Source organism: Ochotona curzoniae, unplaced genomic scaffold (genome assembly GCF_017591425.1).
Source record: "Ochotona curzoniae isolate NIBS_2020 unplaced genomic scaffold, NIBS_Ocur_1.0 contig_3190, whole genome shotgun sequence".
Classification (NCBI taxonomy): Eukaryota; Metazoa; Chordata; class Mammalia; order Lagomorpha; family Ochotonidae; genus Ochotona; species Ochotona curzoniae.
The window spans coordinates 816673-844510 of NW_024465751.1; the positions used below are offsets into that span (position 1 = coordinate 816673).

At 49.7% G+C, this 27838-nt stretch overlaps 1 protein-coding gene across 1 annotated transcript in view; it reads left to right on the forward strand.

The window, feature by feature from the left end:
* ZFAT (zinc finger and AT-hook domain containing) overlaps positions 1–27838 on the forward strand; it is a 158815-nt gene that overhangs the window by 80840 nt on the left and 50137 nt on the right. Inside the window, exon 11 of the mRNA XM_040979247.1 lies at positions 10591–10679. Coding sequence (XP_040835181.1) covers positions 10591–10679 — 89 coding nt within the window. The remainder of the gene's footprint in view (positions 1–10590; positions 10680–27838) is intronic.

The window sequence follows — 27838 nt, forward strand, 5'->3', positions numbered from 1 at the left end:
CGTGGAGCACAAGGGCCTCAACAAGGAGTGTCCTTGAACTCTCACTGTCACACTGCTGTTCACCTTTCCCTTCAGTGGGCAGGACAGCCCTGTGCCCTCCAGTTTGGCGTGTCTCTATTCCCCCTACCCCACACAGGGCAGCAGGCATTTCTGACTGTTCTTTCCTGTTCCTTGTGTTAGCAAGGTACCCTAATTTTGCATTTGCAGATGGCTGGCATCATCTGACTCTAGACCTGGGCGTCTTTTTACACTTGAGTTTGGCTGGCATCTGGTTTCCAGGGCTAGGCAGTGCCCAGAGGTCATAGGTCAGCCTTGCTCCACTGGCCAGTCATATCCATTGGATATAGCCCAGGAGCTAAAACAGAAAACTCAGAATCCTTCCAGAGGAAAAATTGAAATGGGAGATTTTGCAAAGATGATGTCACATCTTCTGTGATGCAGATAAAAATAGGAATGTACTTTAAGATGTTTGTGAAAAATTGGAATTAAAAGATGGGCTTATCTTGGTACAAAATTGCTTCAAAATCCACGAGGTTTTTCATGATACTTTTTTTTGGAGATGCCTCATAAGCACGGATTTCCTTTTTTTCCACTGAAGCATCTTTTAATTGTGTTTTCTGTGAACTGTTTGAGGTACCTTGTTAGTGAGCTGACATGTCCTCCCCAACCCTCCTGCCAGTGAGGAGGGCTTGGCCAGATTGCTGGTCCTCGGGGGAACTAGAGGTGGTGGGGAAATCTGTTTCCTGCATGAGGGCCAGTGTCGGCCCTGCAGAGTCTGGTGCCCGCAGAGAGGCCTAACTCGCCGTACAGCAGCGCCACATCCTGAGCACTGGGATTCTTTTCTACACTGGCAGCAGCAGGTTGTAGATCTACAAATGCCATGCGGTTGGCAAACGTCCTCTGAACTGCAGGACCCGGCTTCTCTTTCTTGAAGGAATTTGCTGCCAGTCCCTGGGAACCTCTGATACAGCTGGCCTCTTAGGTAGTTGGGCTAATATTTTATTTTTGCCTTTGACAGTCTCTCTCTCATATGCATGCATGCACACATAGCTTTGTAACAATGAGTTGCTTCAAAAGCAGGCACACCTGTGTCACTTTGGAATGTTGCCAGCCTCTTTGAGGCCCTCCTACTCAGGGACTCCCTTGCTTCCTCTCGTGAAGGGAGTCACTGCCCTGACTTCTGACAGGGCCAGCCTGGTGCTGGAACCTGGTGCCCCAGAAGTGCAGTGCAGCTCCACTACTATGGGTGACCGGGACCCGGCACGGCTGCTTCCCAGGGTGCACATTCGTGGTGAGCTAGAAACAAAACCTGGGCCTTCTGATGTGTAATGCAGGCACTGTCACCCACTAGATAAATACCCACTCTTGTCTGTGACCTTTACATGTAAACTGATTCATACAATGTCTGTTTGTTGTGTGTGTAGTTCTTTTCTAACATTGCACTTGGGAGGTGCTCTGAGTTAGTATGAATTTGTTCACGCCTGGACTTCTGGGTCCACGATGAGGAATTTCCTGCATAGCAGAGTCTGATTTCGCAGCGTGTAACCAAGGGAGCCTTTGTCCCTGCATCAGCTTGTTTCCCACTTTGGTGGTGATTTTGCAGTAGGTTTGGAGTGCCTTCCACAAATGAGTTTTTATCCAAAAAGCAGTATGACTCAGCTTTCTTTCATTCTCCTTGCTGACCACATTCACCTGAAGAAGATTTCTGACCTCGACAAAGGGTAAACCTTGGCTCTGAGTGCCATTGGGGTGCCTGGAGAGCATCCATAAGCTGGGCCTCTGCTCTTCCTGGCCAAGAGGTTGGGCGGAAGCACCTGCTCAGGACCGCGTCCCAGGCTGCGTGGTGCTTCAGATTGAGGGACCACGGCTAGTGCTTCATGGTCCCACGTAGAAGGACCTGTCTCCTGGCTCCATGCATGCTGCGTGAGAACACATTTAGGCAAAGATGCTTTTCTGTGGAGCACAGGTTACATTGCAACAGCCATGAGCAAGATGGCTCAGGTGTGCCCTGGGTTTTGTCGCCCAATAAACCCTTCCTTATGGTGGTGCGAATAGACTAGGGTTTAAATGTCATGGCTTTCAAATTAACTTTATCATCAGTTTATAGGGTGTTTTGGAGGGTGTGGCATTAGTGCATAGCCATTTGCTAATTCTCCCCACCCACTGCCATTGTGAACTTATCTGGCTGAGGACTTTGCAGTGCATGTCAATTTCTTCTTCCTTCTTTTAAAGTATTTCTGTAGAACACATTTTCAGCTGTTGGATGGCTGTTTTGTTTTGCTGATTGAAATTGTGTGTTGTACTGCCAGCTTTGCTTTAAAAAAATTGCACAAGAAATATGAAAGCATTTTACCTTAACTCTCATTTTGACACTTTTTATCACTAAAATCGACTAGTTCCTTGAGTTCAGTAGACATCAGTTCCTACCATTGTACCATTTTGTAATCCTAAATTTATCTGTAATTCATAAAACTGAACAGATGCAATGAAGACTAAGTGAGCTGTTTTTGTAAACATCAGCACCGTTGGTTCCCAGTGTTCACCAGCACCTGGCTTCCTGTGGGTGCCAGCTCTGCCTTTACCTTTTTTCGCACGGCTTGCTTGGCCACAGCCTTTGTATCTGTTGACTTTCAGTGTTTTCTGTTCACTTGGTCCACTGGTTTCTTCAGCAGCTGTTACTAGTTGGACTTCTTGTTTGCTGTTGACAGAAACTCACTAGAAGAAGTGTGCAGGCAAGGGTGTTGATTGCAAAGCCCCTGCAAGAGGGATGTGCCTCTTTGCGGTTACTTCTCCCTCAGCATTCCCCAGCTCCTTGTCCCATGGCTGCTCCTCCTCGTCCTTCCATCCCTGTTGGACGTCTCTGGGCCCTTGGCCCCCGGCCCCCGCCCCCAGCCCCTGCCTCCGGCCCTGGCCCCCTGCCCCTGGGTGTGTCAGTGCACTTGCTGATCATCCCCGTGATCGTGAGCTCCAGGAAGACAGGGGCCATGCTGTTGGACATGGCTTGGCACAGGGTGCCCCTCAGAGATGCTTGCAGAGTGGCTGAGCCCTGCCAGCCTGGTGGCTTTTGATGCAGTTCATCTCTGCTCCTTACTCTCCTGCTGACCTGTCCCCGTCCCCTCTCCTGCCTCCTGCGATGGCCTTGTTTATATCTTCCACTCACAGTGCGAAGACTCAGTCAGTCTCTCCCAGGTGTCATGCTTCCTTTCAGCAGTTCAGACTCCTGGCTAAGCCTGTCCACTCGTCCACTGTGGCTCAGTCACTGGGCTGGGCTTGGGGGTAGTGGACAGTGCCATAGTACTGGTTACCATGGCTTCCCTGTGATCTGTTGATTATGTAGAGTGGCAGAATTGTGGCTTAACAGCCTTCAGTCCATGCCCTCCTGCTAGTTCCCAAACTTCCAGGTTCTCAGATACACAGGAAAAACACCCAGGAAACATCCTGTCTGCACAATTCCCACCTCCCACGAAGTATCACATGACCAACTAATGATGGATCAGTTCACTGCTTTGCTGATGAGCCATTTGCAAACCATAGTGGACATGAGTAACACCTGAAACAGAAACCTTTTACTTGAACTTTTTAAAAAAGATGCATTTTTATTGGCAAGTCAGATATACAGAGAAGAGGAGAGACAGACAAGAAGATCTTCCATCTGATGGTTTATTCCCCAAGCGGCCACAGCAGCTGGAGCTGAGCCATTCTGAAGCCAGGAGCCTGGAGCCTCTTCCGGGTCTCCCATGCAGGTACAGGATGCCAAGGCCTTGGGCCCTCCTCCACTGCTTTCCCAGGGCACAAGCAGGGAGCTGGAAGGGAAGTGGAGCTGCCATAATTAGAACTGGCACGTATATGGGATCCTGGTGCATTCAAGGAGAGGACTTTAGTTGCTATGCTGTCGCTCCTGGCCTCGAAGTAAAAACCTTTTAAACCTCCACTGCCTAGAAGCTGAAAACCTGATAAGGATGAGAGATGTGACCTACAATTTAGATCAAGAATATGTTATGGCCAGCTTTGTGGCCCAGCACATTAAACTGGCAATAGAGATGCTGAAATCTATGTGAGCGTTGGTTTGAGTCTGGCTGCTCTACTCCTTTCCAGCTCCTTGCTAATGTATCCAGGAAAAGCAGTAAAAGATGGCCCAAGTGCCTGAACCCCTGACAACCACCTATAGACCTGGAAGAAGCTACAGGCTCCTGGCTACAGCTTGGGGCTCATTTGAGGAGTGAGTCAGCAGATAGAATATGTCTCTCTGCCTCTGCCTTTCAAAATAAATAAATCTTAAAAAAGATGTGCAGCACAAATGTGTGCCACAGTGGGAAGACTGAGATGCGAAAGTGAAAATGTGGATCTAGCTATGCTCAAAGTGAGTCATTCCGTGAGCTGGGAGTGCTCTAAACTGAATGGCTCAGGAAGGATCAAGCAGAGACACAGCTCAGACCCCATTGAGTCCCAGGAGGCCCCAGGCCTGGAGGTGGGATGGGTTTTGTCTGGCATAAATGGGACTTGGCAGGGCCCAAGCTCAGAGAGCTTGCGGGGAGCCACAGGCCCAGGTCTGCCAGTCCTGTGAGGCCCTGGGGGCAGCGACTAAGGGCAAGAGTGGAAATCTCTGAGGCCGTGGGTGAATATGCTTGCAGTCCTGCCCTGCTTCTACTCTGGCTGCTTTCGGTGTGGTATTTTCTGCTGCCTTGGTGGGAACTGAGGGCTTGGCTTATCTCAGAGACTGTCAGGGAGGAGAGAGCAGCAGGACTGGAGGGGTGTGACCTGGAGCTCCCTGGGTTCCCCAGAACTCCCGCTATGCATGCCCTCAGCCCTGGTTCCTAAGAGGTGCCTGTTAGCTGTCTGTGGGTCTGGTGCTGCAGCCCAGCCTTATAGCAGCCAGGGTGACTGCTGCATTTTTCTACCAGAGCCTGCAACCCCACAGGGTAAGCTGCGAGGAGCCAGCGAGAGAGCACATTTCCTCGCAGGCCTCTTGAGCAGTGCCAGAGGGCAGCCATTTGTGTGTGACAGCTGTTGATGTTAGGTTGACTGGTACACGTATGCCCATCGCCTCTGGGCCAATTGTGCCATGCTCTGGCATCCAGGTCTGAACTCTGCCCCTCACACTGCAGGACCTGGTGATCCCCTTGGGTTCTCTGCCCCTGCAGGATGCTGATGCCCCTGGCCTGCCAGCTCGGTTGCTGGATGTGGCTGTCCTCACTGAGTCCAACAGTGCAGGACACCTCACTGTCCAGTAGGTACGACTAAACCAGTGTGCTGTGCCACCATTTGTCGCTTGGTGATGGTTTCCTCTTCCTGGGTGTGTGGATTTTGCACCTGACACACAGACATTTGATGCCCATCCTCCTGCCTGTGAGGTCCATCTATGCCGAGCTGCTCCCGAGGTTGGCTGGTCCATGCTCAGGAGTCTCTTGATCAAAAGCAACCAGGCATTGCTCTTCTATGAAGTCATGAATTTACATTCCATAGTGTTAATGAGGCGGCTGAGGATTCTGTGAGCACTCTAAGGCCTTGGACAGGGACCCGGGAATGGGGTGGAGGGCTGCTGAGGACATCTGTCATTTGCGTCCCAAGGCCCTGCTGCCTGATGAGGCGTGGCTGTGGGAGCTGCTTCCCCATCTCTCCTGGGACTCACGAGCTGTACCTGCACTTAGGGCTGGCCCTGATCAGCAGCGAGGTGGTTCCCTTGATCCAGGGCTTCCGCTTAGCACTCCATCCTTCACTCGTTGGCTCAAGTGTTGGATGCTGAGTAGTGAGGTCTGTCTCCCGGGAGGATGGTTCTATCATCTTTCCTTCCCCCATGTTGTGGTGAGCAACCTGACAGCATCGCTCTGGTTTCTTGACTCTTCAGTGTGATTGGTGGAGAAGCTGATGTAGTGGAGGTTATACTGGAATGGATGCATGTGAGGTGTTACCGTCTTTAAGAGATAAAGTTCTGGTTCGGCCATGGGGCTGGGGCAAAAGAGGCCCCCTGCAACGTGGCTGATGTAATGAGTGCCCGAGCCAGGCCAGACCCAATGCTTGGGACTCAGGCCATGCACTGCAACCATGTGGTGATTGAGTCCTAGCCTGTTCCCAGGCCCGAGAGATGTCTTCCCTCGGGGTAAGTACACCATGAGGGAATCTCAGGAATGGGATTAGGCTCCTGGCTCTGCCCTGCTGACACCATCTTGTGGCAGGAAGTGCCAGGACAGTGTTTGGCTGTAGGGCCCCTGGGGCAAAAGGAGCCCCCTGTAGCATGGCTGCTATGAGGGGTGCCTGAGCCAGGCCAGACCCAATGCTGGAGACTCAGGCCATGGTCACTGCAGCCACACAGCGACCAAGTCCTAGGCTTTTGGCGGCCAGTTGCCCAATGGGCTTACGGCTCTGCCTGCTGGCCGCCTGGCAGCGAGCTCTAGGGTTTTTAGTGTATGTAATTGCTGCCTAGGGACACCCATGGATAGGGCCAATGTGAGTGCAGGTGAGGGATGAATCCTGTGTGACTCCCAGCAGTGGGGTCATGGAACTTGCTGACAAGCATGAGGACTGAGACCTGGTGGTTTGGAGGAGAGAGTCCATAAGATACATTTTGGCCAGACCAATTCACCAGCCACATGGGAATCCTCAGATAGGCTGTTAGCATACAGCATCTCTTGCCCCGGCCCGCGGGGTCTTCAATTGAGACCTGGGGAGAGAACCGACGATTGGGGGGGACAGGAGACACGAAGAATGGGAGCAAGACAGGAGGTCTGATCAAGCTCTGGAAACTTTATTTTCTCAGGCAGCATTTAAGCAGCAGGTAAAGGCTGGGGGGGGAGGTTTTACAGAAGGATGTGGGCCAGATAGGGCAGAGGTCACCATGACAACCGTTATCTTGGGTGAACAATTACAGGTGAAAGCTTACGAGGAAACTAGGTGAAGGATAACTGAATCTTGCATTCCAAGACCATTACAAAGTGAGGAAATAACAAAATGGAGTCACCCCTGCTGTTCGGCAGTTCTCTGGTCCCTGGCAATCTCTGACTGCCACATGCCAGTCCACACGAAAGTTATGGCTGGGGGTCTGTCTGGCAGTGCTGGTACCAATACCTGATAGAGTGTTGAAACAGAGGATGGGTCACATTAGGCAGGGGCATGACCGTAACTAGCACATGAGAGAACCAGGTCTGGGAGTAGATTCTGTGGAGGAAGTGTGGGCCAAACCATGTGGAAATTCAGGTCCTGCTGGTTAGCTCAAGAGTTGGGGTGGTGATAGGCTGAGCTATGTGTGACCATACAACCTGCCATCACTTCTGGGCAGGTCAAAGCAGCAACACCCGAATGTGCATCCTAAAAGAGGGAGTAGGGTGTGCCAGGTTGCGATGTTCACTAGCTCATACAAGGCCAGAATGGAAGGACAGACTATGCCAGGCACTGGCCTAACACCCACTGGCATGTATGAGATCTGGATCTGGATCAGTGGGAACTCTCACTGATGATCACATGATTTAGGCCTGGGGGTTGGGCAAGCATGGTAGCTGCAAAGGCTGGCTAATGTGTGAATTGGTTATGGAAGGGGGTGGACTGGGCAGGGCCGAGCAAACCTTAGCTCACAAGCAAGAACAGAAATCAGGATGGAGCACAGGTCATGCTGAGCTAGGCCCCTTACACTGGCTGATATGCATGAGCCAGGGATGCCAGGACACAGCATTGAAAGAAAAGGCCAAGACAGATGAGGGGCTATGCCAAGCTAGGTTAGAGCAACTACTAGCACACATATGATCTATGGCTGGGAACAGACCTGGTTGGGGAGCTAAGAGGACACCCTGGCTGGGTTGGGGTTCCTGATGGTGAGTGCGGGGGCTGGAGTGGGGGCTGCGTTCTGGTCTGGACATGGTTGCAGTGTCTTTTAGCACAGATGTGGGCTGGGCGCACCAACCCAGGCTAGACTCTAGCACCATCTGGTGCTCTGGAGAACCAGGGTGTATGTGAAACAGACTAGGCTAGGTGAGAGCTGTATCTGGGTATGGACTAACCTTGTCTGGGCTGAAACATCAGGAAAGGCCACTACTTCCTGCCAGGACAGGAGGTGGACTAAATAGGGCTGGCCCATGGACCCACCAGTATGCACGAGATCTGGCATTGGGAGAGGTTCTGATGGAGGAGCTTGGGAAACTTCTCTGTAGGAACACAGTCCCTGCAGGTGAGTGCAAGAACCACGATAGGGAGTAAGTCAGACCAGGCCAGGGAAAGGTACCCACCAGGATACATTTGAATAGGTTGGGGGTGGACCAGGTTGAAGCAGTTCACATCACCCACTGGCGAATCTGAGTATCAGAAGAGAGTGTGGGTTGTGCCAGGTTTGGTCACAACACATACCAGTACATAGTATGGCTGGGATTGGGTGTCTGCTTGGCTGGGTTAGGCTGTAACCCCCACCAGCATCAGCTGGAATTGGGGTGGGCTGGACTGGGCCAGGCTACAGCACCCACTGGCAAAAAACTGAGGGAAGGGGGACCATGCCAGACTGGGCCACAGCACCCAGCCAACACATGTGAGAACCAGCAGGGGAGGGGGCAAAGCTGGTAGGGGGAATGTGGAGGGCTCCCCTGCTGGACTTCCACTCCTACTGACTGGAGGGCGTGAGTTGGGAAGGGGGTGGATCAGACCAGGCAGGGCTAGAAAACTTGTGTGCCTCCTGTGAGCTGGATCAGGGAAAAGCCAGGCTGGGCTGACTGTTCCTACTGGTGTAAGCATAAGTCATAGTGGGTGAGTGTTGGTTAGGCATTGCCACAGCATCAGCTGGCAGAAGGTGGCGCCGGGGTCTAATTCTGTTAAGTTAAACCTCCGAACCATCTGCAGAGAGCATAATCTCGGAGTGGGAGTGGCCTAGTAGGGAAAAAATGGGCACCTCTCTCTTGGGCTACCCATTGGAGAGCATGAAAACCAGGATTGGGGCAGGGGTGGCTAGACAGAACGGCAACTACCAGCATGTGTATGGGCTAGAAAGTAGGGTTAGTTGGGTTGAGCTAGGATCAATGCCCGTTGACGTGTATAAGAGCTGAATGGGATGTGGGACAGACTGGACAAGTCTGCTGTACATACTGGCAAGCATGGGAATCAGGGCAGGGGGCAGGTATGGTGGGCTTATTGGGAGTTGCCCCTATTAGGCTGCAGCTCCCATTGGTTTGTGCGATGGCCAATGTGTGCTGGGCAGAATCAGGCTTGACTGCAACACCCATTGGTTCGTGTGGAAGACAGGGTTGGAAACAGAACTGACCCAGCAATTGCAATCACCAGCATATGTATAAGATGACTGGGGAGACGGATTGTGCTGCTGCCTGTACTGGCAAACACACACAAAAATCAGGTCTGGGATTACCTTAGGTGAAGTTTCTTTGGGGATTCCTCCAACTGAACTGCTGATCTCAGAACCCCAATCATGAAGAGAATTGCAGGTTCCATGGTCTGACCATGGAATGCATGCATGTAGGAGGCTCAGATGGAGCAGTGGACAGCATATCCAGGTGCACATGGAGGACATGGCTGTCCATCAGAGCCTTGGCCCAGTTCCAGGAGATGTCACTCAATGTGAGCTTTTTGAGTTAAGATGAAGATGGTCAGATGCTGAGAGACAGTGCCTCTCAGGCATCAGTGATGTTTGCAAAGGCCAAGGAGCAGGAGGAATGGCAAGTGGATCCGAAGTCATACAGGCCAGCAGTTCTGTGTAACAGCCCAAGCATGAGGTACAGGCAGGGAAGGAAGCCTGAGAGTGAGCTGGAGTGGGGAAAGTTCTGGACAGACTTTGGTGCCAGGCCCTAGGATTCTGATCTTGTTCTACAGTGGCCATCACTGGTGGCTGATACAGAGAGCTCAGAAAGGTTTATGCTGTCCATCACCTGGACAGAGGGTAGAGAGGCAAAGTGCATGTAGGGGTCAGGAATGATGGATGGATGTGAGGGTTTTGTGAAGGCAAGAAAACTGATTTGGGAGCTTCTGTGTTTACAGAGGAAAGTAATGAGGTGAACCCCAACCGCTCTGGAAGAATTATAAAATAATTGTGGAGGAATAGATGACAGACATGGAAAGCAGTAGACAGAATCACAGGCTGAAGTAGCAATGTAATTGAAAAAACTGCAGCAATACTAAGGGCCAGCAGGTGTCTGACTTGGGTGATCACGGGCAAGGCTGATGAGAAGGTATTTGGTGGGGAAGATACTGAGTCCAGCTTGGGATGTGTGGGCCAGCTAAGTGGCCAGTCCTGCAGACACTCAAGTCCGCAGTTCAGGGAAGAGGTCAGAGTGGCGGATGCCAGTTTAGGCTTAAAGGCTCGCAGCAGCCTGTAGGTAAGAGAATCATGTGCAAGAAGCGTTGCACGCAGGGTCGCTTGCAGAGCAAGAAGGGCTGGGCCAAGTGCTGGGGAGAGCACTGGCCCGTGGAAGCTGGCTGCCAGGGAAGGGAGGTGGGGCTGCCAGGTGACAGGGCTGTCACCGGGTGCTGGAATCAGCTGTCTGCCTCGTGTCTGTGCCCTCCCCATCAGCTCCCTGCCAGCTGGGGACAGCCTGGCTGCATGCTGGTGTTCCCGCTGCACAGGGCTGCTGGCCCGGCAAGCCTCACTTTGTCTCTGCTGCTTTGCAGGGAAGCAGTTTAAGTGTACTGTGTGTGACTACACGGCAGCCCAGAAGCCCCAGCTGCTGCGGCACATGGAACAGCATGCCTCCTTCAAGGTAAGAGGATGTGGGGTCCGGGGGAGCCCAAGAAGTGAAGGTGTTCGGGTCAGCCTGTGTTCAGGTCCGCGTCCCTTCCAGGCCTAGTTCTGGTACATGTGCAGTCTGAGTTCCTGTGCAGTGTGTCGAATACATCATCTCACTAGATGGGCAGCATCACTGTTGGAAAGCAAGTCAGAGGGCAGGGTGAGCAGATGCAGAGGGAAGGTGTGCACCTGCCCTAAACACCTGCAGGGGTGAAGAGGAAAGGGTGTGGCATATTCGGATCTGGATTAGCTCAGGTGAAGCGATGGAGAAGCAGGTGTCACAAGGCCCACCTGGAAGGCCATTGTGCGAGCAGGGGCTAGCACTCAAGGGGGCTTATGGCAGGGGCCCAGCTGGCTCTCTGCATTTGTTCAGAGTCTGTGAAATACAGGTGGTCACAGCTGCTTAGCCCCAATGCCCTGATGTGGGCGCTGATAACAGGCTGTAACATGTTCTATTAAAAGCTCCTGCTCAGAAAATCAGTCAAAGAGGGTGGTGGGATTTTGATGGGGGAAATCCCAGTCTCCAAAATAGTTCTGTAAAATTCAAAAATTAAAAAAAAAATTAAAAACAAAACTCCTGCTCAGCACTCGGCCAACCTGCCTTTAAAACTGATGTTGTGGGGGCCTGGTAGTGTGGCCTAGCAGCTAAAGTCCTCGCCTTGAACCCGCCGGGATCCCATATGGGCGCCGCTGCTAATCCTGGCAGCTCCACTTCACATCCGTCTCCCTGCTTGTGGCCTGGGAAAGCAGTCAAGGGCAGCCCAAAGCTTTGGGACCCTGCACCTGCATGGGAGACCTGGAAGAGGTTCCAGGTTCCCAGCTTTGGATTGGTGCAGCATTTGGATTGGTGGCCATTGCGCTCACTTGGGGAGTGAATCATCAGACGCAAGATCTTCCTCTCTGTCTCTCCTCTCTGTATATCTGAGTTTGTAATAAAAATAAATAAATCTTAAAACACACACACGCACACACACAAACAACTGATGCTGTGGGCCTGGTGTGATAGTGTAACAGTTAAGGGATGCATGTTGCATTGTACCCCCACATCTGGATATGGTAGATCCCGGTACTGAATCACATACATTTCCATAACTGAGAAGGCATGAAACAAGGTCAACAACTGATATGAGTTGAAAACAACAGCCACAGGAACAGCAACAACAACAACATTTAACAGCATCATGAAAAAAACGCACCAGTGAGTAAGCAGCACATAGGTGACGAAAAGCAAACACGAAAGTACCTTTGGGAAAATGATGCCACTGTGTGATCCGTGAGCCAGCGATGACTTAGACAAGAGAAAAGAAAGTATTTGGAATAAATGCAACTGAAATCAAAAACATTAAAACACATGGGATACAGCCCCCCGCCCCCCCCCCCCAAAAAAAAAAACCAGTGTGGATCAGGTAATTGAAGTTGCACTTTTCATGCTGGTTTCCTTATATTATAGAGAATATGTGGTATTTGCTCTTTTGTGATTGACTCATTTCACTGGGCATAATGGTCTCTAGTTGAGACCACCTAGTTGTAAATAGTATAATTTCACTCTTCTTAATAGCTGAGTAGTATTCCATGGAGTAGATGTACCACAGTTTCTTTAAGCACTCTTCCTTGGATGCACATCTGGATTGTTTCCATGTCCTTGCTATTGTAGATTGTGCTGCTGCAAATCTCACATGCAGATTTCACTTCTACTGGGTATATTCCTAGGAATGGGATAGCTGGGTCATATGGCAGATTTATTTGCAATTCTCCAAGCACTCTCCACACTGATTTCCACAGTGGTTGTAACAGCCTACACTCCCGCCAGCAGTGAGGGAGGTACCTTTATCCCCTCTTCCATGCCAGCAGGTATTGAGTTCTGAATGTAGGCCAGTCTCACTGGAGTTAGGTGGTACCTCAACGTGGTTTTCATTTGTATCTCTCTGATGACTAGGGATCCTGAGCATCTTTTCATATGTCTGTTAGCCATTTGAGTCTGTTCTTTTGAGAAATGTCTGTTATTTCTTTTGCCCATTTTGTTAGAGTTTTTTTTTTTTTTTTCTGTCCCTGGGTTTCTGAAGCTCTTTGTAAATCCTGTGTATTAGACTCCTATCACTTGTGTAGTTTGCAGAAATTTTCTCCCCATTCTGTTGGTTGCTTCACTTTGTTAATTGTTTCCCTTGCTGTACAGAAGCTTTTTACTTGATTTAGTCTCATTTGTTCATTTTGGCTTAGGTTGCCTTTGCTTTTGGTGCCTTTTCTAAGAAGTCTTTCCTCATTCATATGTCTTGGAGAGTGCTTCTTATGTTTTCCTTTAATAGTTTGATGGTTTCTGGGTATAGATTTGGATCCTTGATCCATTTAGAGCTGATTTTTGTATGTGACAGGTGTGGGTCTTGCTTCTTTATTCTGCAAGCTGCTATCCAGTTGTCCCAACAGTGTTTGTTGAAGAGACCAGGCTTTTTGCCTGGATTGTTTTCAGTTTTCTTGTCAAAGATGAGTTGACTATACATGTGATGACTCCCTTCTGGTGTTTCTATTCTGTTCCACTGATCTTCTCTGTTTCTGTGCCAGTACCAGGCTGTTGTGATGATCACTGCTCTGTCGTATGTCGTGAGGTCTGTAACTGTGATTCCTCCAGCTTGGTTTTTATTCTTCAGGATAGCTTTGGCTATTCGTGGTCTTTTGTGATTCCAGGTGAACTTTTGTATCATCTTTTCTATTTATGAGAAGAATGTTGTTGAATCTGTATATTACTTTTGGTAATATGGTCTGTATTAAGAGTCAGATTTCTAGAGGAATCTTAAATACCTAGAAATTAAGCTAATTAAATATATGAAAGACCTCTATGACAAAAACATTAAAAAAGGAAATAGAAGCAGACATGTCTCTGAGTCTTAATGCAGATGCAAGCTCCGTGTCCAGGCAGCAGAAGTGACTTTATTTTGAAAGTTGCATCTTTTGCTTTGAAAGGGACACTCAATTGAAGAGGACTCTTGCTTTGGCTAGTCTTGTATGTATCTTGTCATCATTCCGTAAACACGAAAGGATAGTGAAACATGCAGTTTTTCAGGTAAATAATGTGTTTTCCTGAAACTTTAAAGACACCCTCGTATTTCCATACATTTACAGTGTATTAGGTATTGCAAGTAATCTAGACATCTCTTAAAGTATACAGGAAGAAATGGGTACGTTATATGCAAATATTATGCCAGTTTATATATGGGGCTTGCTCACCTGCAGTTTAAGAGTAGTATTTACAAAAAGTTATTTTGTGAAATGTTTGCCCATTTCCCGTACCCATTTCTTGAGTAGCTTGTTTGTTTTGGTGTTTTGGTTGTTTTGAAGCTCTTTGTATATCCTGGAAATTAGCCCCCTATCACCTATGTAGTGTGCAAAGATCTTCTCCCACTCTGTGGGTTGCTTTTTCACTTTGCTGATTGTTTCCGTTGCTGTACAGAAGCTTCTTAGTTTGATGAGGTCCCATTTGTTTATTCTGTTCTCAACTGCTATTGCTTTTGTGTCCTTCTTAGAAAGTCGGGACCTACTCCTAGGTTTTGCAGGGTATTTCCTACATTTTCTTGCAAGAGTTTGAAGGTTTCTGGATGTAGGTTTAGGTCTTTTATCCATGTAGATTGGATCTTAGTGTATGGTGATAGATGTGGGTCTATCTTTTTGTTTCTACAGGCTATCAGCCAGTTGTCCCAACAACATTTACTAAAGAGGCCTTCCCATTTGCTTGGACTGTCATTGGTCTTTTTGTCATTTTGAGATTCACATTGTGTCACGGCGGGTTAAGCTGCCTGCTGTGAGACCAGCATCTCCTTTGGAGGCAGGTTTGAGCCCTTCCTGCTCCACTTCCAGTCCAGGTCCCTGCTGATGCACTTAGGAAGCAAGTTGAAGATGGAGCAAATTCTTGGGCTCCGTGCTCACATGGGCAGCCTGGATGAAGTTCCAGGTTCTCAGCTCATACCGGAACCAGCCATGACAGTTTCAGCCATTTGGGAAGTGAACCAGTGGCTGAAGCTCTCCACGTGTCTACCTTTCAAATATGTGAATAAATCATCTGAGTTTGCTTCCCAAGTGGCTGGACTGGGACCAGTGCTGAAGCCGAGGGCTGAGAAGTCCATCCTAGCCTGCCACATGGGTTGCAGGAACCTGAACACTTGGCCTGTCACTGCTGCCTCCTAGGGCGTGTGTTAGCAGGAAGCTGGTGACAGGAGCCAGATTTGAGTATCAGCTCCACCTAAGCACCCTGATGCAGTATGCAGATGTCCTGACTGGTTTCATGCTTGCTGGGTCAGATACTCACCCCTCCTCTACCTGTGTGTTTGCTACCCTAGTGTCCTGGAGCCAGGCCTCTGCTGGTACCCAGGGATGACTCTATGAGCCAAGTTTGAGCACAATGGCTGTGTACAATCCACTGAGAGAGATAGAAACATCTGTCCACTGGTTCACTTCTCAAGTGACTACAACAACTGGAGCTGAGCTGATCTGAAGCCCAGAGCCAGGAGCCAGAAGCCAGGACACCCGGGTCTCCCACGTGGATACAGGTCCCAAGGTTTTAGGCCATCCTTGACTGCTTTCCCAGACCACAAGCAGGGAGCTGGATGGGAAGCGGGGCTGCTAGATTTATAACTGGCACCCATATGGGATTCTGGCATGTTCAAGGTGAGGACTTTAGCCGCTAGGCTACTGTGCCGGGCCTATTGACTCCCTTAGTTTTTAATCAAATGTTCTTTTCCTGTGTAAGGATGCCATCAGAATAACACATTATCCTCTTTTTAAAGCTTTGTTTTGATTTGGTGAATTCTTAGACTTTTCCTTTTCTTTATGACCTTGGAAGTTTTGAGAATTAATAGATATTTTATGGAGTTATCTTTCAATTGAGATTTGTTGACGATTAACTTATAAATTACGCCTTTAATTCAGTATTTAGTATTTAATTTAGTGTTGCATTATCTTTATGAAAACACTGTTTAGCGTAAATGTTGCAGTTCAGATGTTAGACAGTTTGAAATGCTGCACATTCACTGCGTATGAACCCTGAAGCAATGCCACTTCTCCTTCTGCGCTGTGTGCTGTTGTCATGTGTGTTAGTCTATTGATGTTGTAAGCTCTTCAGTGTGTAGCATCTTTATTTTTGCTAAAGTCCATCAGACATGTGACTTTTAAAAAACTTTACAAATAAAAAATTGAGTACTTAGTTAAAATTTAATTTAAAAGATCTAGTAGTAACTATAAATTTTTATATATATATTTTTTCCATATTCTTCATTCCCCCTTGCAAGCCTCAGCGTCTTCCTGATGTTTTCCATTACCATAGAGAATTTTTTTCAGCGTTTCTTCTAAGCTGGAGTAGTGGAGCTGCATTCTGTTTTTTTTTTTTTTCCTTTTTTTCTATTTGAAAATGCCTTGGCCTATTTTGATGGCAGTTGATTTGAAGAGCACATCAGTCTTACAGAAGCTGTGATTCTAGTCTTTGTCCTGCATTCTTTCTAACCCTCTTCATCATTCTTTTGTAAGGAATGGAATTTTTTCCACTCTAGTTGGTCTTACGATTTTTCTTTGCTTTCTAATTTCTCATGATACTAGCATCAGTAAGTCTAGGTTTCATTTCTTCTGTGTTTGCCTCAGTTGGATTTATGGATTGCTAGCTTTTAACCAGTTTCGGACCATTATCTTTCTCTCTTAAAATCTTTTGATTTTCTTTTTAATGTTGTTCACATAGTTGAGTGGGAGGCATGCCAGGTGGGCCTCGATGAGGGTGGGGAGGGTTGGCAAGGAGGGTGGGTGGATGCCATGTGGGCCTCGATGAGGGCGGGGAGGGTTGGCAAGGAGGGTGGGTGGGATGCTTCTGCCCCTTTCGTTTTCTCCTGCATTGCAGGGGAGAAGGCGGAGATGGCTAACCCTTGTTGTCAAACTACATTAGTTCTCACGCATGGGAGAGAGCTATTGATGATGCTTTAGAGATCCGATGTGGGGAAGGATATTCTGAGGGTTTTGCCTGAGTAGTTCTGGTAGTGCTGAGTCATGGTCAGTTTCATTATTTCAGGGTTGAGAAAATCTTTCCAAGGTCTGTTGATTGACAAAGTCCATCTTAGTGCACACACGGCCCCAGGAACATGCTGCAAAGATTGGCCAGGAGAATTGTCGAACCTGTTCTGCTTTCCATCCTCTAACAAGGCAATTGATGTCCCTTGCTGGCCTAGATGAGCTGGCCATCATGTCCCATGTGCAGCTGGACATGCTGTCCACTGCATAGGCATCAGCAGTCGAGGAGATCCAGTTCTGATACATGCATTCCAAGGTCAAAATATACCCTGTGGTCAGGATGTAAGTCCAGCGGTCTGTTCGGGCATTCCCTCAAGAAACCTCGTGTGGTGGTGGCCTCAGACTTGACTTGTGTGTGTGCCAGCCAGTACAGTACAGTCAGCTGTGGTCTGTCGCCTGTGCTAGCCAATGCACATACCAGCAGATGTAGCTTGGTCAGTTCTGCCTCAGTCCTATATCCCATTGAACCAATGGGTGCTGCTGCTCAGCCCAGTCACCCTACCACAGACCTGGTCCTCGCGCATACCTGTGGGTGCTGCAACCTAGTTGGGGTGACCCCAAATAACCCCCCATCAGGCCCAACCCCAGCCTTGGTTTTTTCATGTGCCAGCTTGGGTTTTTCATGTGGCAGCTTCTGCTGCAACCTAGCATGGCCAGCCTGAATCCTGCCCAGTTCTCGTGCCCACCTCTGAGTGCTGTGGCTTAGCTCAACCCAACCTAACTCGCATGATGTCATTGGTACCCCACCTAGAGGGGACTCTGGGAGGCTTGTGCCTGGCTTGCTCTGGATACCACCCCACATGCTTCTTCCCCTTGCAAATTCTTCTTTGTACCCGTTCTCTGTGATGCATAGCAGCCTTGAATACTGCTGAGTGCTGAACCTTGCCAGTCCTTGCAGTGAGTGAGTTGCTGAACTTGGGGAGACCTGGTGGAAGTTTCGGCATGAACCCTGATGGAGGAACAAATCAGTCCCTATGTTGGGGGGCCGGGTCTGGGCTCTGGGAAGCTCTAGGGCTCGACCTCCGCTGTCTTCAGATGTTCTGAGAGTACGATGGGGGCCTTTCTTTTGAGGAAGGCTGAGTGTTGGAGCATCAGCGGGACTCCGGAAGACACTGTGTTTTACAGCCTGCCTGCTGGCTTCCTAAATCATGTGGATGCTCTTCAGGCCAGCCGCCAGCTCTACTGGTTGCCAGAGTTCCTGTTACTGTCCAGCCCCACTCCTGACTTTCTGCTCCTTAGTTCTCTCTTCCCTCGCCTGCTTGGAGCATCAGCAGTCCTGTGGTGAAGGCCACATGCACTTGGGGACTTTCCCGTCCACTCCATCTGCTTCCCTATCCCTGGTCCCCACTTGGTAACCTTCTCTGTTTTGCAGGGAGGAAGTGGACAGTGTGCTGTGTCAGGGATGAAAGTTGCCAGCGGTTTATTTTCTGCAGATTTAGGGGAAGCCCTTTTCTCGGGGTCCAGGCCTGTTGTGCTTGGACAGTGTGGCTCTGCATCAAGACTGTCGATGGATCCAGCCCTATCATTTGCACCTGTGTCTGTGGGCAAGGTGCCTGTAAGGTGCTTGAAACATGGGGAAAAAAGCAGAATTGCACCTGCCGTTTTTACTGTGTGTATTATGGGTAGCAAAGATGCAAGTCAGGAGGGATCGGCCGCTCCTGGATATTGCTCCCTTACAGACTCCTCCTATGTTTCCTCTTAATCTTCTTGTGAGATTGCTCCAGCTGTGCAGTCTGTCCCTTTGTGCCTTGGTGACAGCCTCTCCCCCTGTGCCTTGGTGCCATGGCATGGCCTTTTTGCTCATGGAGTTGCAATCCTCGTAGCCCTCTGCCTTGCTACACTCCTCTGCAATGTGCATGACCGTTTAAATATGCTCAGCACAGTGAACCTTTGCCAGCTGTGTCTCCCACACCGCGTTCCTGAGAGCTGGCTTGCTTCTCAGTGAGAGTGTCTACTCCGCAGGGCTGCTTCTCTTCCCTAGTTTTCAGGTGTCTGATTCTGCTATGAAGGTCCTTGCCCTGCAGGCTCACCCTGCATTTCCCCTCTCAATGCTGCCTCTCATCCTTTTTGTACTGCACCAGCACACTGTCCAGGACTTAGCTTTGGGGAGTTTGCACCATGGCCTCGTTCCTTTGTGGGATTGCAGATGCACCAACAGTCCCTGATTTCTGGAAAACAAGTCGCAGATTTGATGTGTGATGCACAGCTCTGCAAAAAAAAAAGAAAAAAATCCATCTGGAATCAGCTGTCTGTGAAATCTGTGCCTTTGTGGAGCTGTTCCGTGTGACACTAAGAAGGAATGCTGACACTTCCTTCCTAGTGGAGCTGCCTGCAGTCCTGAAACAGAAACCCTATGGGCTGTTGGGCAGGCAGTTCTCTGATCCTTGTACTGCTGTGGCTTCTGGAAGGTGAGGGATGCCTCTCTCATGGCCAAGAGCCTTTCAGTTAGGGATAGGAGGGGAAGCAGTCACAGCTAACATCTGAAAAGACATAAATTTTCTGTTTATGTTGAATGCATTCACTGTCTGCTGCCTGTGTGCCAGGAAACCTCAGCCGTTGCCTATTTTCAGTTTAAAATTTGTGGAAGGCATTTTTAGAAAAGCGGTGAGAGGTAAGGGGGATGTCAGTGGCTGAGTTCATGATCTTTGATGAACTTTTCCCAAGTGCCCTGTGGTGTGCCTGCTATCACAATGTACTATTCAGAATGCTAAGAAACAGCATAAATACAAGAAAATTTTGTATTTGATTTTTCATATGATTTTTTTTTAACAATGATTGTTCATGTTTTGGAGTTACAATGTGACCTTTCAACGAGTGTTTGCAGTGTGTGTTGATGAATCGGAGCAATCAGCCTGGCATACCTTTGTGTCTGGAGCCTTGGACCTCTTCTCTGTTTGCTCAGAAAATATATAACAGGTTGCTGTGAACTGGGCTCACCCTGCTCTGTAGCACGAGAGCTGGCAGCTCCGGTCCAACTTTGAATTTGTTCCTTTTGTTCAATTAAATAAAATGCTTCTTCATTCCTTCACCGGTGCCAGGCATTGCTGCATCAGGCGCTGTGTTCCAGGAATGGGCTTTCGGGATGGAGCCGGGACTCCGTCCGACAGCATCACAGGTCCCAGGAGCAGCAAAAAAATCCAGCAGAACAGAAACACCTAGGTGCAACAAGGAAGTTACCCACGAAGCTCTATGGAAACCCAGATGTCTAATAAGATAATTATTACAGCTATATAATTCATTAAACAACCAGTTTATTTTATTTACTTGAATGAGTAACACAGCAAGAGAGAGAAGATCTTTGATCCACTGCTGGTTCCCTGTTCAAATGGTGGCACCAGGCAGGGCTGGGAGGCAGGAACTTCATCTGGGGCTCCTAGGTGAGTGGCACACTCCAACACGTGGGCCATCTTCTGGCTGCCCAGTCACACTGGCAGGGAGCTGAATCAGGGCAGAAGGGCTGGGCACAAGCCAGCACCCTGATATGGGTTGCTACTGTCACTGTAATTTTAAAAAGTCATGTTTTAACTGGGTTCATGTATTACCCTATTGTGCAAAACCTGCAGCTTTAAAAACAACAGCAACTAGAAAGCTCTGTGATTTTGGACATCCACGAATCAAAGGGAGTTCATGTCCTCTCTTGCTGCATTCCTAGACTTACACTGCGCATGTGAAATTGATACGAGTCATGGATATTAAAGGCACGGGGCACCGGTGCATGGAGGATCCTAAGGCCTAGTGTTTGTAGTGTCTGCATGAGGCCCGCGTAGGTTGGAGCTGGTAAATATATATTCCCAGTTTCTGCTCTAAACTTTGAGAGCAAGGAGGGGAAGTCAGGGCTTTACAGAGGGGTCCCACATCAGCAGGGCTGTGTGGAAGCACGTGCGTGTGCAGGGTAGCAGAGTTTCTGGGCCCCTTGGATGGCTGGGTCACCCAGCACTGCTTACAGTCTTGTAGTTTTGCTCATGCTCAACCTCTGTAACCCAGGAGATGGTCTCTGCAAAGCTCCCTCACAGGGCTGAATGCGCACGTACGTAGCGTGGTTACGGCACAGGTGGCCGTGGGCAGGGGTGGTAGCAGGTATTTCACGTGCCTCACCTTGAATTACTCTGAAAAACTGTAAAATAGGTACCCACCGAGTATCCCTTGTCAAAAATGCTTGGGACTTGAAGGGTTCAGATTTTGTTTTCAGGTTGTATAATATTGGTGTATAACTGAGCTATCTTGAGGATATAAGTTTAAACATCAAGTTCATTTATTTCATGTGTTCCTGCAGGTACCATTGCATGGTAGTTTTAGTGCCACCTGTGTTGGAGTATGACTGGCCACACAAGGTCAGGTGTGGGTTGTTCCCCTTGTTGTATCAGGGGCATTGTGCTTCTGGGGCATTTCAGATTTTCAGAGGACAGGGACTCCAGCTGCATTTTATAGGGAGGCTGCTGAGGCTCCGAGTCCAGCCAAGTAGGATGCTCCGGGCAGCAGTTACCCCTTCGGATCTGGGCCAGTGAGGGCTGTCCACTCATAGACAAGGCGCTGTCTTCCTTCCACCAGACTTTGTGAGTCTTGAGAGAAGCAGGGCGTTTCTACCCCTTTGTCTCTTTCCCCCTCCACTGCTTTGATTGTATGCCTGCAGTTGTACATCTGGTTGTCCCGACGCAAGCAAAATCTCCAAGTGGAACGCTGAGTCTGAAGTCCCCAGCCATGGCATCTGTCAGTTCAGTGGAAGTTTCTGAGCTGGGGGCCAGGGCTAAGGAGTGACGTGCAGAGCTGCTTGGGGCAGTGGTCGTTTTTTCCCTTCTTACTTCAGAGTTTGCAGTAGAGTGAGGAGTCAGAGGCAGTGCAGCTTTCTCTTGGTTCTCTTGAGAATGGGTGTGGGTTGGGGTGCAAAGGTCCGGGATGGGGTGGTGATGGTTAGAGGGGACATTTGTGAAGTTTCTTTGAACTGGAAATTCCCTGCAGAAAATCCCTGTGCCACCTTCAGTGTCACTGCTCTGGGGATTTTTAAAGTACCCCTGGACAAAAAAAAAAAAAAAAAAAAAAGGAAATTGGATTGTTTTATGTTAAATTAAAATCCTAAGAGTGTGCAGTATCTTTTCTGGAAATATTGCATTTTTGACAGCACGAGCAATTATAAAAAAATCAATAATCAGAAAGCGCTAAGGAGTCTTCCAGGCTCTTGCATGAAAAACAATTAGTGTGGATTGATTTACTGCTATTTATTGTGATGAGATAATTGCTTCTGCGCAAGGTAGTTTTGAACTTGTGGTGCCCCACGGCTTTAAAACATTTCTTCTTTTAAATTGCTTAATTTGTTCCTGGCTGTATTTTCAAACCGTGGCACCTCTGTGCCTTCTCCATGATGTGGAGACCAGCTTTTGTTCCCCTGGATTCTTCTGCAGGTTTTTAAAAAATATTTAATAATTGTATTGATAAGAGATTTTTCCAAGAGAAAGAGAGACAGAGACAAAGATCTTCCACCCACTGATCCATTTCTGAAATGGTCACAATGTTTGGAGCTGAGCTGATCTGAAGCCAGGAGCCAAGATCTTCCTCCGGGTCTCCCACTTGGATACAAGGTCACAACGCTTTGCGCCATTTTCTGCTTTCCCAGGCCACAAACAGGGAGATAGATGGGTAGTGGAGCAGCCAGGACATGAACCGGTGCCCATATCTGATCCCAGTGCGTGCAAGGCGAGGATTTATCCACTGAGCCATTGCACTGGGCGCTAGGCTTGGCTTCATTGCTGTGGCAGATGACCGTGGCTGGAACCAGTTGCCAGCCTTTTGCTCTGTGGTTTGCAGAGCCTGGGGAGGCAGGTCAGGAAAAGCCAGCACCACCTGCAGGAGGGTGGGGGTTGCAGGTCAGCATGCAGCACAACAGTCGGTCTGCAGGAGTGGCACTTGGCAGTGCTGAGCTCACAGCAGTGTCCTGTGGTGATCTGGAGGTCCTCTGCAGGAGGCGACCCGTGAGGCATGTAAGCCCGTGTGCACCTGTTCCCAGGCAGCTGGGCTGGGGCCTTCGCCTTCCTATGGGCATCTCCGCCCCCTGCCCACCGCCTCCTGAGGCTGCATCCGCAGGCTCCTAGTGATGCTGTTGCTGGGGGCAGGCAGAGCGTGGCTCTCAGTTGTTCTGCTTGCCCCTGTACTCGGGCTTGGGGTGGAAGGTGGTATTCCAGGTGCAGCCATCCTGGGCAGTCTCCCCTGTGAGCATTGCCAAGGGCCTTGGCCTTCACAGTGTCAGTCCTGTTTCTGTGTGAGGTGTTTGCTTTCCTGTGTAGCAATGGGGCAGATCCCGCCATCCTCACCTGGTGGCCTGATGCCAGTGGGGTGGTTCTGTTGCTGCAAGTTGGTGGTCCTGCCTGGTTCTGCTGGATGACTTACAGGCACAGAGCTCACCCTGGGGCTGTCCTCCATCCTGTTGTGTCTATATTTTCCATCTGACTCTGGGCGGGTGGCGGGACTTAGGGGTTTGAGAGTCAGTGTGGTGAAATGCCTCTCAGTGGGAGAGTGACTGCTCCTGGGCACATTTAACGCTGAGTAGTGAGGTTGACCTGGGCACCAGCAGCCGGGGCATTTGTTCTTACACTCTCTGGGTAGGGAGTCTGCAGTGGCTAGTGCTGCCCTGGCTCCGTGGGCAGTGCAGCAGGAATGTGGAGAGAAGGGCTGACTCACACGGCGGCTGGCAAGAGGCAGTGTTGTGCCGAGTGTGTTCCATTCAGTGCTCGTTTTGGGCCACTTGGCAGGTGTTGTGTTAGGGCTCACAGGCTGCAGTGATCCCAGCCTTTCCCAGAATGTTTCCAGTACTTGGGTTTTGTGGACCAGATGGTGGAAAATGCTGTTGTCAGAGACTCCAGAAGGAGAGAAAAGGGATGACCAGCCACTCTCCTGCCTCTATATCCATCCCTTCTGTGTCTTCTGGTCACACTTAGGGACAGACAGCAGCAGGTGCCTGCCACAGGTGCCTGCCTGGCCTGGCTGTGACGCCTGCCCGTTGCTGTTGCAGGCACACTCGTGCTGCACCCGCCCCAAGCTTGGCTTGCACTTGTTCTGCCTTCTTCTGGCCCTTTCCCCAGGTAGACACACGGCTCTCTTGAACCTTCTTTGTCTTAGCACATGTGTGACAGCAGCTGGCATCTTGTGTGTTTCCTTATCTCTGCTACTTAGAGTAAGCTCTGTGAGGTGCTCTGTTTACATTTTCTTCTGGCACCTAAGCTGCATTGAATAAATATTTGTCGGTGCGTAAATGTGAAAATGAATAGAGCCGTTGACATGATAGATTCAGTCATGGCAGACTGCTCAGCAGAGGTGAGACTCGGCTCCTTCGCAAGCTTGAAGAGCGCAGGACTGCACAGCCCTTCCGTTACTGCTTAGTCCTTCACCCCTTCCAGGTCATCAGGTGGCCTCGAGCCCCAGCTCCTCTCTCCCCGCCAAGTAGTACAAGGAGCACAGCAAGGTTGAAAAGAGGCAAGACACGTGCATGGGCTTTAAGAATGAGATGTTTGGTCCCAGGGTGGTCAGGCACAGTCTCCCTGGCTCAGGGGGTTCTTTTAAAGTCACCAAACAGCCTGAGGATCAGCAAGATGGTTATAGCGAGGAGCCTGTGAAGGATGCTGCTTTCTGCTAGGGTGGTGGGGGGTGGGGAGCCTGGCGTCATTATTGCATGACGGTCCAGAGAACTCAGTGGGGATTCCTGGGAGAGGGCATGCGTGTCGGGCTTCTGCTCTGTTCTGTGCAAGTCTGTGCAAACTCAGTCATAATAGATCTTTATGATTGCCACAGTGTTAAGGAAGCTGGTGGTTCTGTAGTGGTCTGGACCAGGAAGGGAACGGAGCCCGGGTTGAGCCAGGTCCCTGAGCAGACATGCTGGAGGGACTGGCAAGTAGCACAGTGACGTAGACTCAGCAGCCAGCTTGTCGTTGCAAGGCTTTGAAGCATAAAGTCAGCAGCAGAACTGGAAAGCTGCAGGACTCACCGTCTGAGCTGCCCGCAGTAGCCGAGACGGTGTGAGCGCTGGGCTCAGGCAGAGCCTGGCTGGACCCCTGGTCTGACTGGTGACACTATGTGGCCTCCCAGGGTGTCCTCTGCAGGCAGATTGGCAGCGTCTCCCTCTCCACGCCTGCCGCCTGACTGAATGACAACTGCCATCGTTGCCACAGGATTTGGATTCCCCTTCCCGATGAATTCTCTTCCTTTGTGGCTGCCAGTGTAAGCCTGGAAGTTCTCACAGTCCAAGAGCACTTCTCCAGCAGAAAAGGGCGTGAGTGTTATTCAGTTCCTCTCAGCAAGGCTATTTGCATCGACCACCTGTGTGTAAACTGTGCATGTTAATAACCAGGTGAACCTCACCACACAGGCTTCGGTTTCTGTTAACCCAGTCCTTAAAACAATGAGCCACCTGGGTCGGGCATATTAACCTGCATCTTGCATCGTACCTGGGCTCCCTACTAGCATTGGCTTCTGACATCAGCTTCATTGCCAACATAGGCTTTGGAAAGCAGCAATGACAACTTGAGTCATTGGGTTCCTGACACCCACGTTGTAGACCTGGGTGGAATTCGGGGCTTCTGCATCTGACCCAGCCTTGCTCTGGCCATTGTGGCTATTTTGAAGCAGACCAGAATAGAGGTTCTCTCTTCACTCTAGCTCTTTTTCTCTCCTCTCTTGCTCTGTTTGTGCCCCAGTCTCTCAAGAAAATTAAAAACAAAACCAAAAAAGAATAACTTCCTCCCAAATTGCAAAAATATTAAGTGGTAGAATCCTAACCTTGCCTAGCTCTGTGTGACCCCTCAAACACCTGTTGGTGAAAGGTGGTAGGAAATATTCCAGACTGCAAACCTCTCCACCCAGGTGGCAGGGAGCACCTCTCAGAAGCATCCCTCCTGAGCAGGGCTTTCCACCCAGGTGGTAGGGAGTACCTCTCAGAAGCATCTCTCCTGAGCAGGGCTCTCCATGGCAGGAGGCAGGGAGCACCTCTCAGAAGCATCCCTCCTGAGCAGGGCTCTCCATGGCAGGAGGTAGGGAGCACCTCTCAGAAGCGTCCCTCTTGACTTTCTGCCTGGACATCCAGGCAAGTCCTCGGTTTGAAGCAACTGTTACTTCCTGCTTTGCTTAAATTGCTTCCCAAGTGTCCGTAGTGAGAGAATTAAGTCTGGGAGGCAGACAAGCCCACAGTCCTGAGTTCTCAGGGATTTGGGACCTTGCCTGCCCTTAGCCCAAGGGTGTGCACTTCAGTGTGACTTGGTGTTGGCTTGCATTTTGGGGGATTGATGGCTACCTCAGACATTAATGAGAAAGCCTCCATCTTCTTGTCAAGTTTCCAGGCCCCAGGGAAGCCTGTGCATAATCCAAGACCATCTCTCTGCACCCCTGTAACTTGATATGGGGCTGGCATTGCCAGAACCAGAGTGATTGTTTTCCCCAGGCCTGTCACTAGGCCTTGAGAAACTCCCCGCACATTGGAGGATGTGGGGAAAGAGTGTGGGTCCTGGTTGTCACTGAAGGGATGACGTGATGGCCAGGGCTCAGGCTGTGTGTGGCTATCAATGTTGTCAACAGCAACCCCTCCCATCCACCACCCTGGGTACTTGCTGCCGTCCTGGGTCATTCATGTATGTCATCGGTGACCCTCATTGGAGACACGTGAAGGGGCTCTGTGTCATACCCAGCTAATCTCCTGTGTCTTTCATCTGCTGCTTCTTGTGACATAGAATTGTGTGCAGAACACTGTATGGGAAGTGAATGCTGATGTGGCCGCATGCTAGATCTGGACCACCACCCTGGAGGACCCCTCCATTGGGTCCTCTGAAATCCACCCCTTCTCTGTCCCAGAGACAGCCACTATCCAGGTGCACTGAGAATTGATTTTGATTTGTCTTTATAGTTTCACTGTACATAATCAAATTAACTCAATGCTGCATGCCTGGGAACTTCAGGCTGACCATGTAAGTGATTGGTGGAAGAACCTTATTTTTGTCTTACCTGTCTGCTTGTCTTAAGCTTTGCCTCCTTGCTGCTTGTGATGCTGATCAGCCCAGCGAGTGCTCTCTCACTCATCTCGTTGCTGTGTGGGGTTCCCTGCTATGGGACAGTCCTCCGCAGGTGCACCCTGTGCCGTGTGTGCTCAGCGCTTGGCTTGCAGAGGGGTGACTGTCTTGTTTCCCCTGTGGGGTGTCTGCTCCTGTCCCGCTCTACCTGCTATCCCATGCGTGCACACTCCAAGAGGCCTTAAGAAACCCACCTCTTCCGCTTTAGCAGGTGCTGCACGACTGGTTCCCATAGCAGCTGTCGCACACAGGAGCCTCTGTCGGTCCCTGTCCTCCTGGGTGAGCGTTCCTGTTGAGGCCTCAGGCCTGCAGTAGCCTCATGCATCTCTGCCGTTCTCATGATCATAGTGCAGCTGAGCCCCTTCTCCTGTGCTTGTTTCTTGTTCGGATTTCTTTGTTTCTTCTGCTCCATCTCCTTTCCTTTCCTTTCCTCTCCTTACTGTCTTCCCCACTTCCCTATTGCAGACTTTGTTTGCACGTTCATTTTTAGGAACTTGCATATGTTGAGTATGGGCTGTTTTTTGGTCACACATTGTGAACCCAATTTCATTTTACAGCTATTTTTTATGCTGTGTAGTGTTAAAGTTATTTTGAAATGGAATGCCATTGAATGCTTTGTTTATATTTTTGTTTGTTGATGCTCTTGTTGTTAGGAGAGTTCACTGAGCTAAGTTAATTTGAATCTTTAATAGAGAGAGGCGAAGGATTTCCCCTTTTCCTTGTGATCACAGAACTGTCAGGGTGTGCCAGGAGACCGTGGAGGGTGGCTCTGCTCTCAAAGGGCCTGCTGCACAGGGGAGCTGGACACGCAGACCACAGTTACACCCAGTGTGTGTGCGTGTGTGTGTGTGTGTGTGTGCGTGTGTGTGTGTGTGCGTGTGTGTGTGTGTGTGTGTGTGTGTGTGTGTGTGTACGTACATGCAGGCTGCAGTTACACCCGGTGTGTGTGTGTGTGTGTACACGTAGGCTGCAGTTACACCTGGGGTGTGTGTGTGTGTGTGTGTACGTACATGCAGGCTGCAGTTACACTCGGGGTGGTTGTGTGTGTACATGCAGG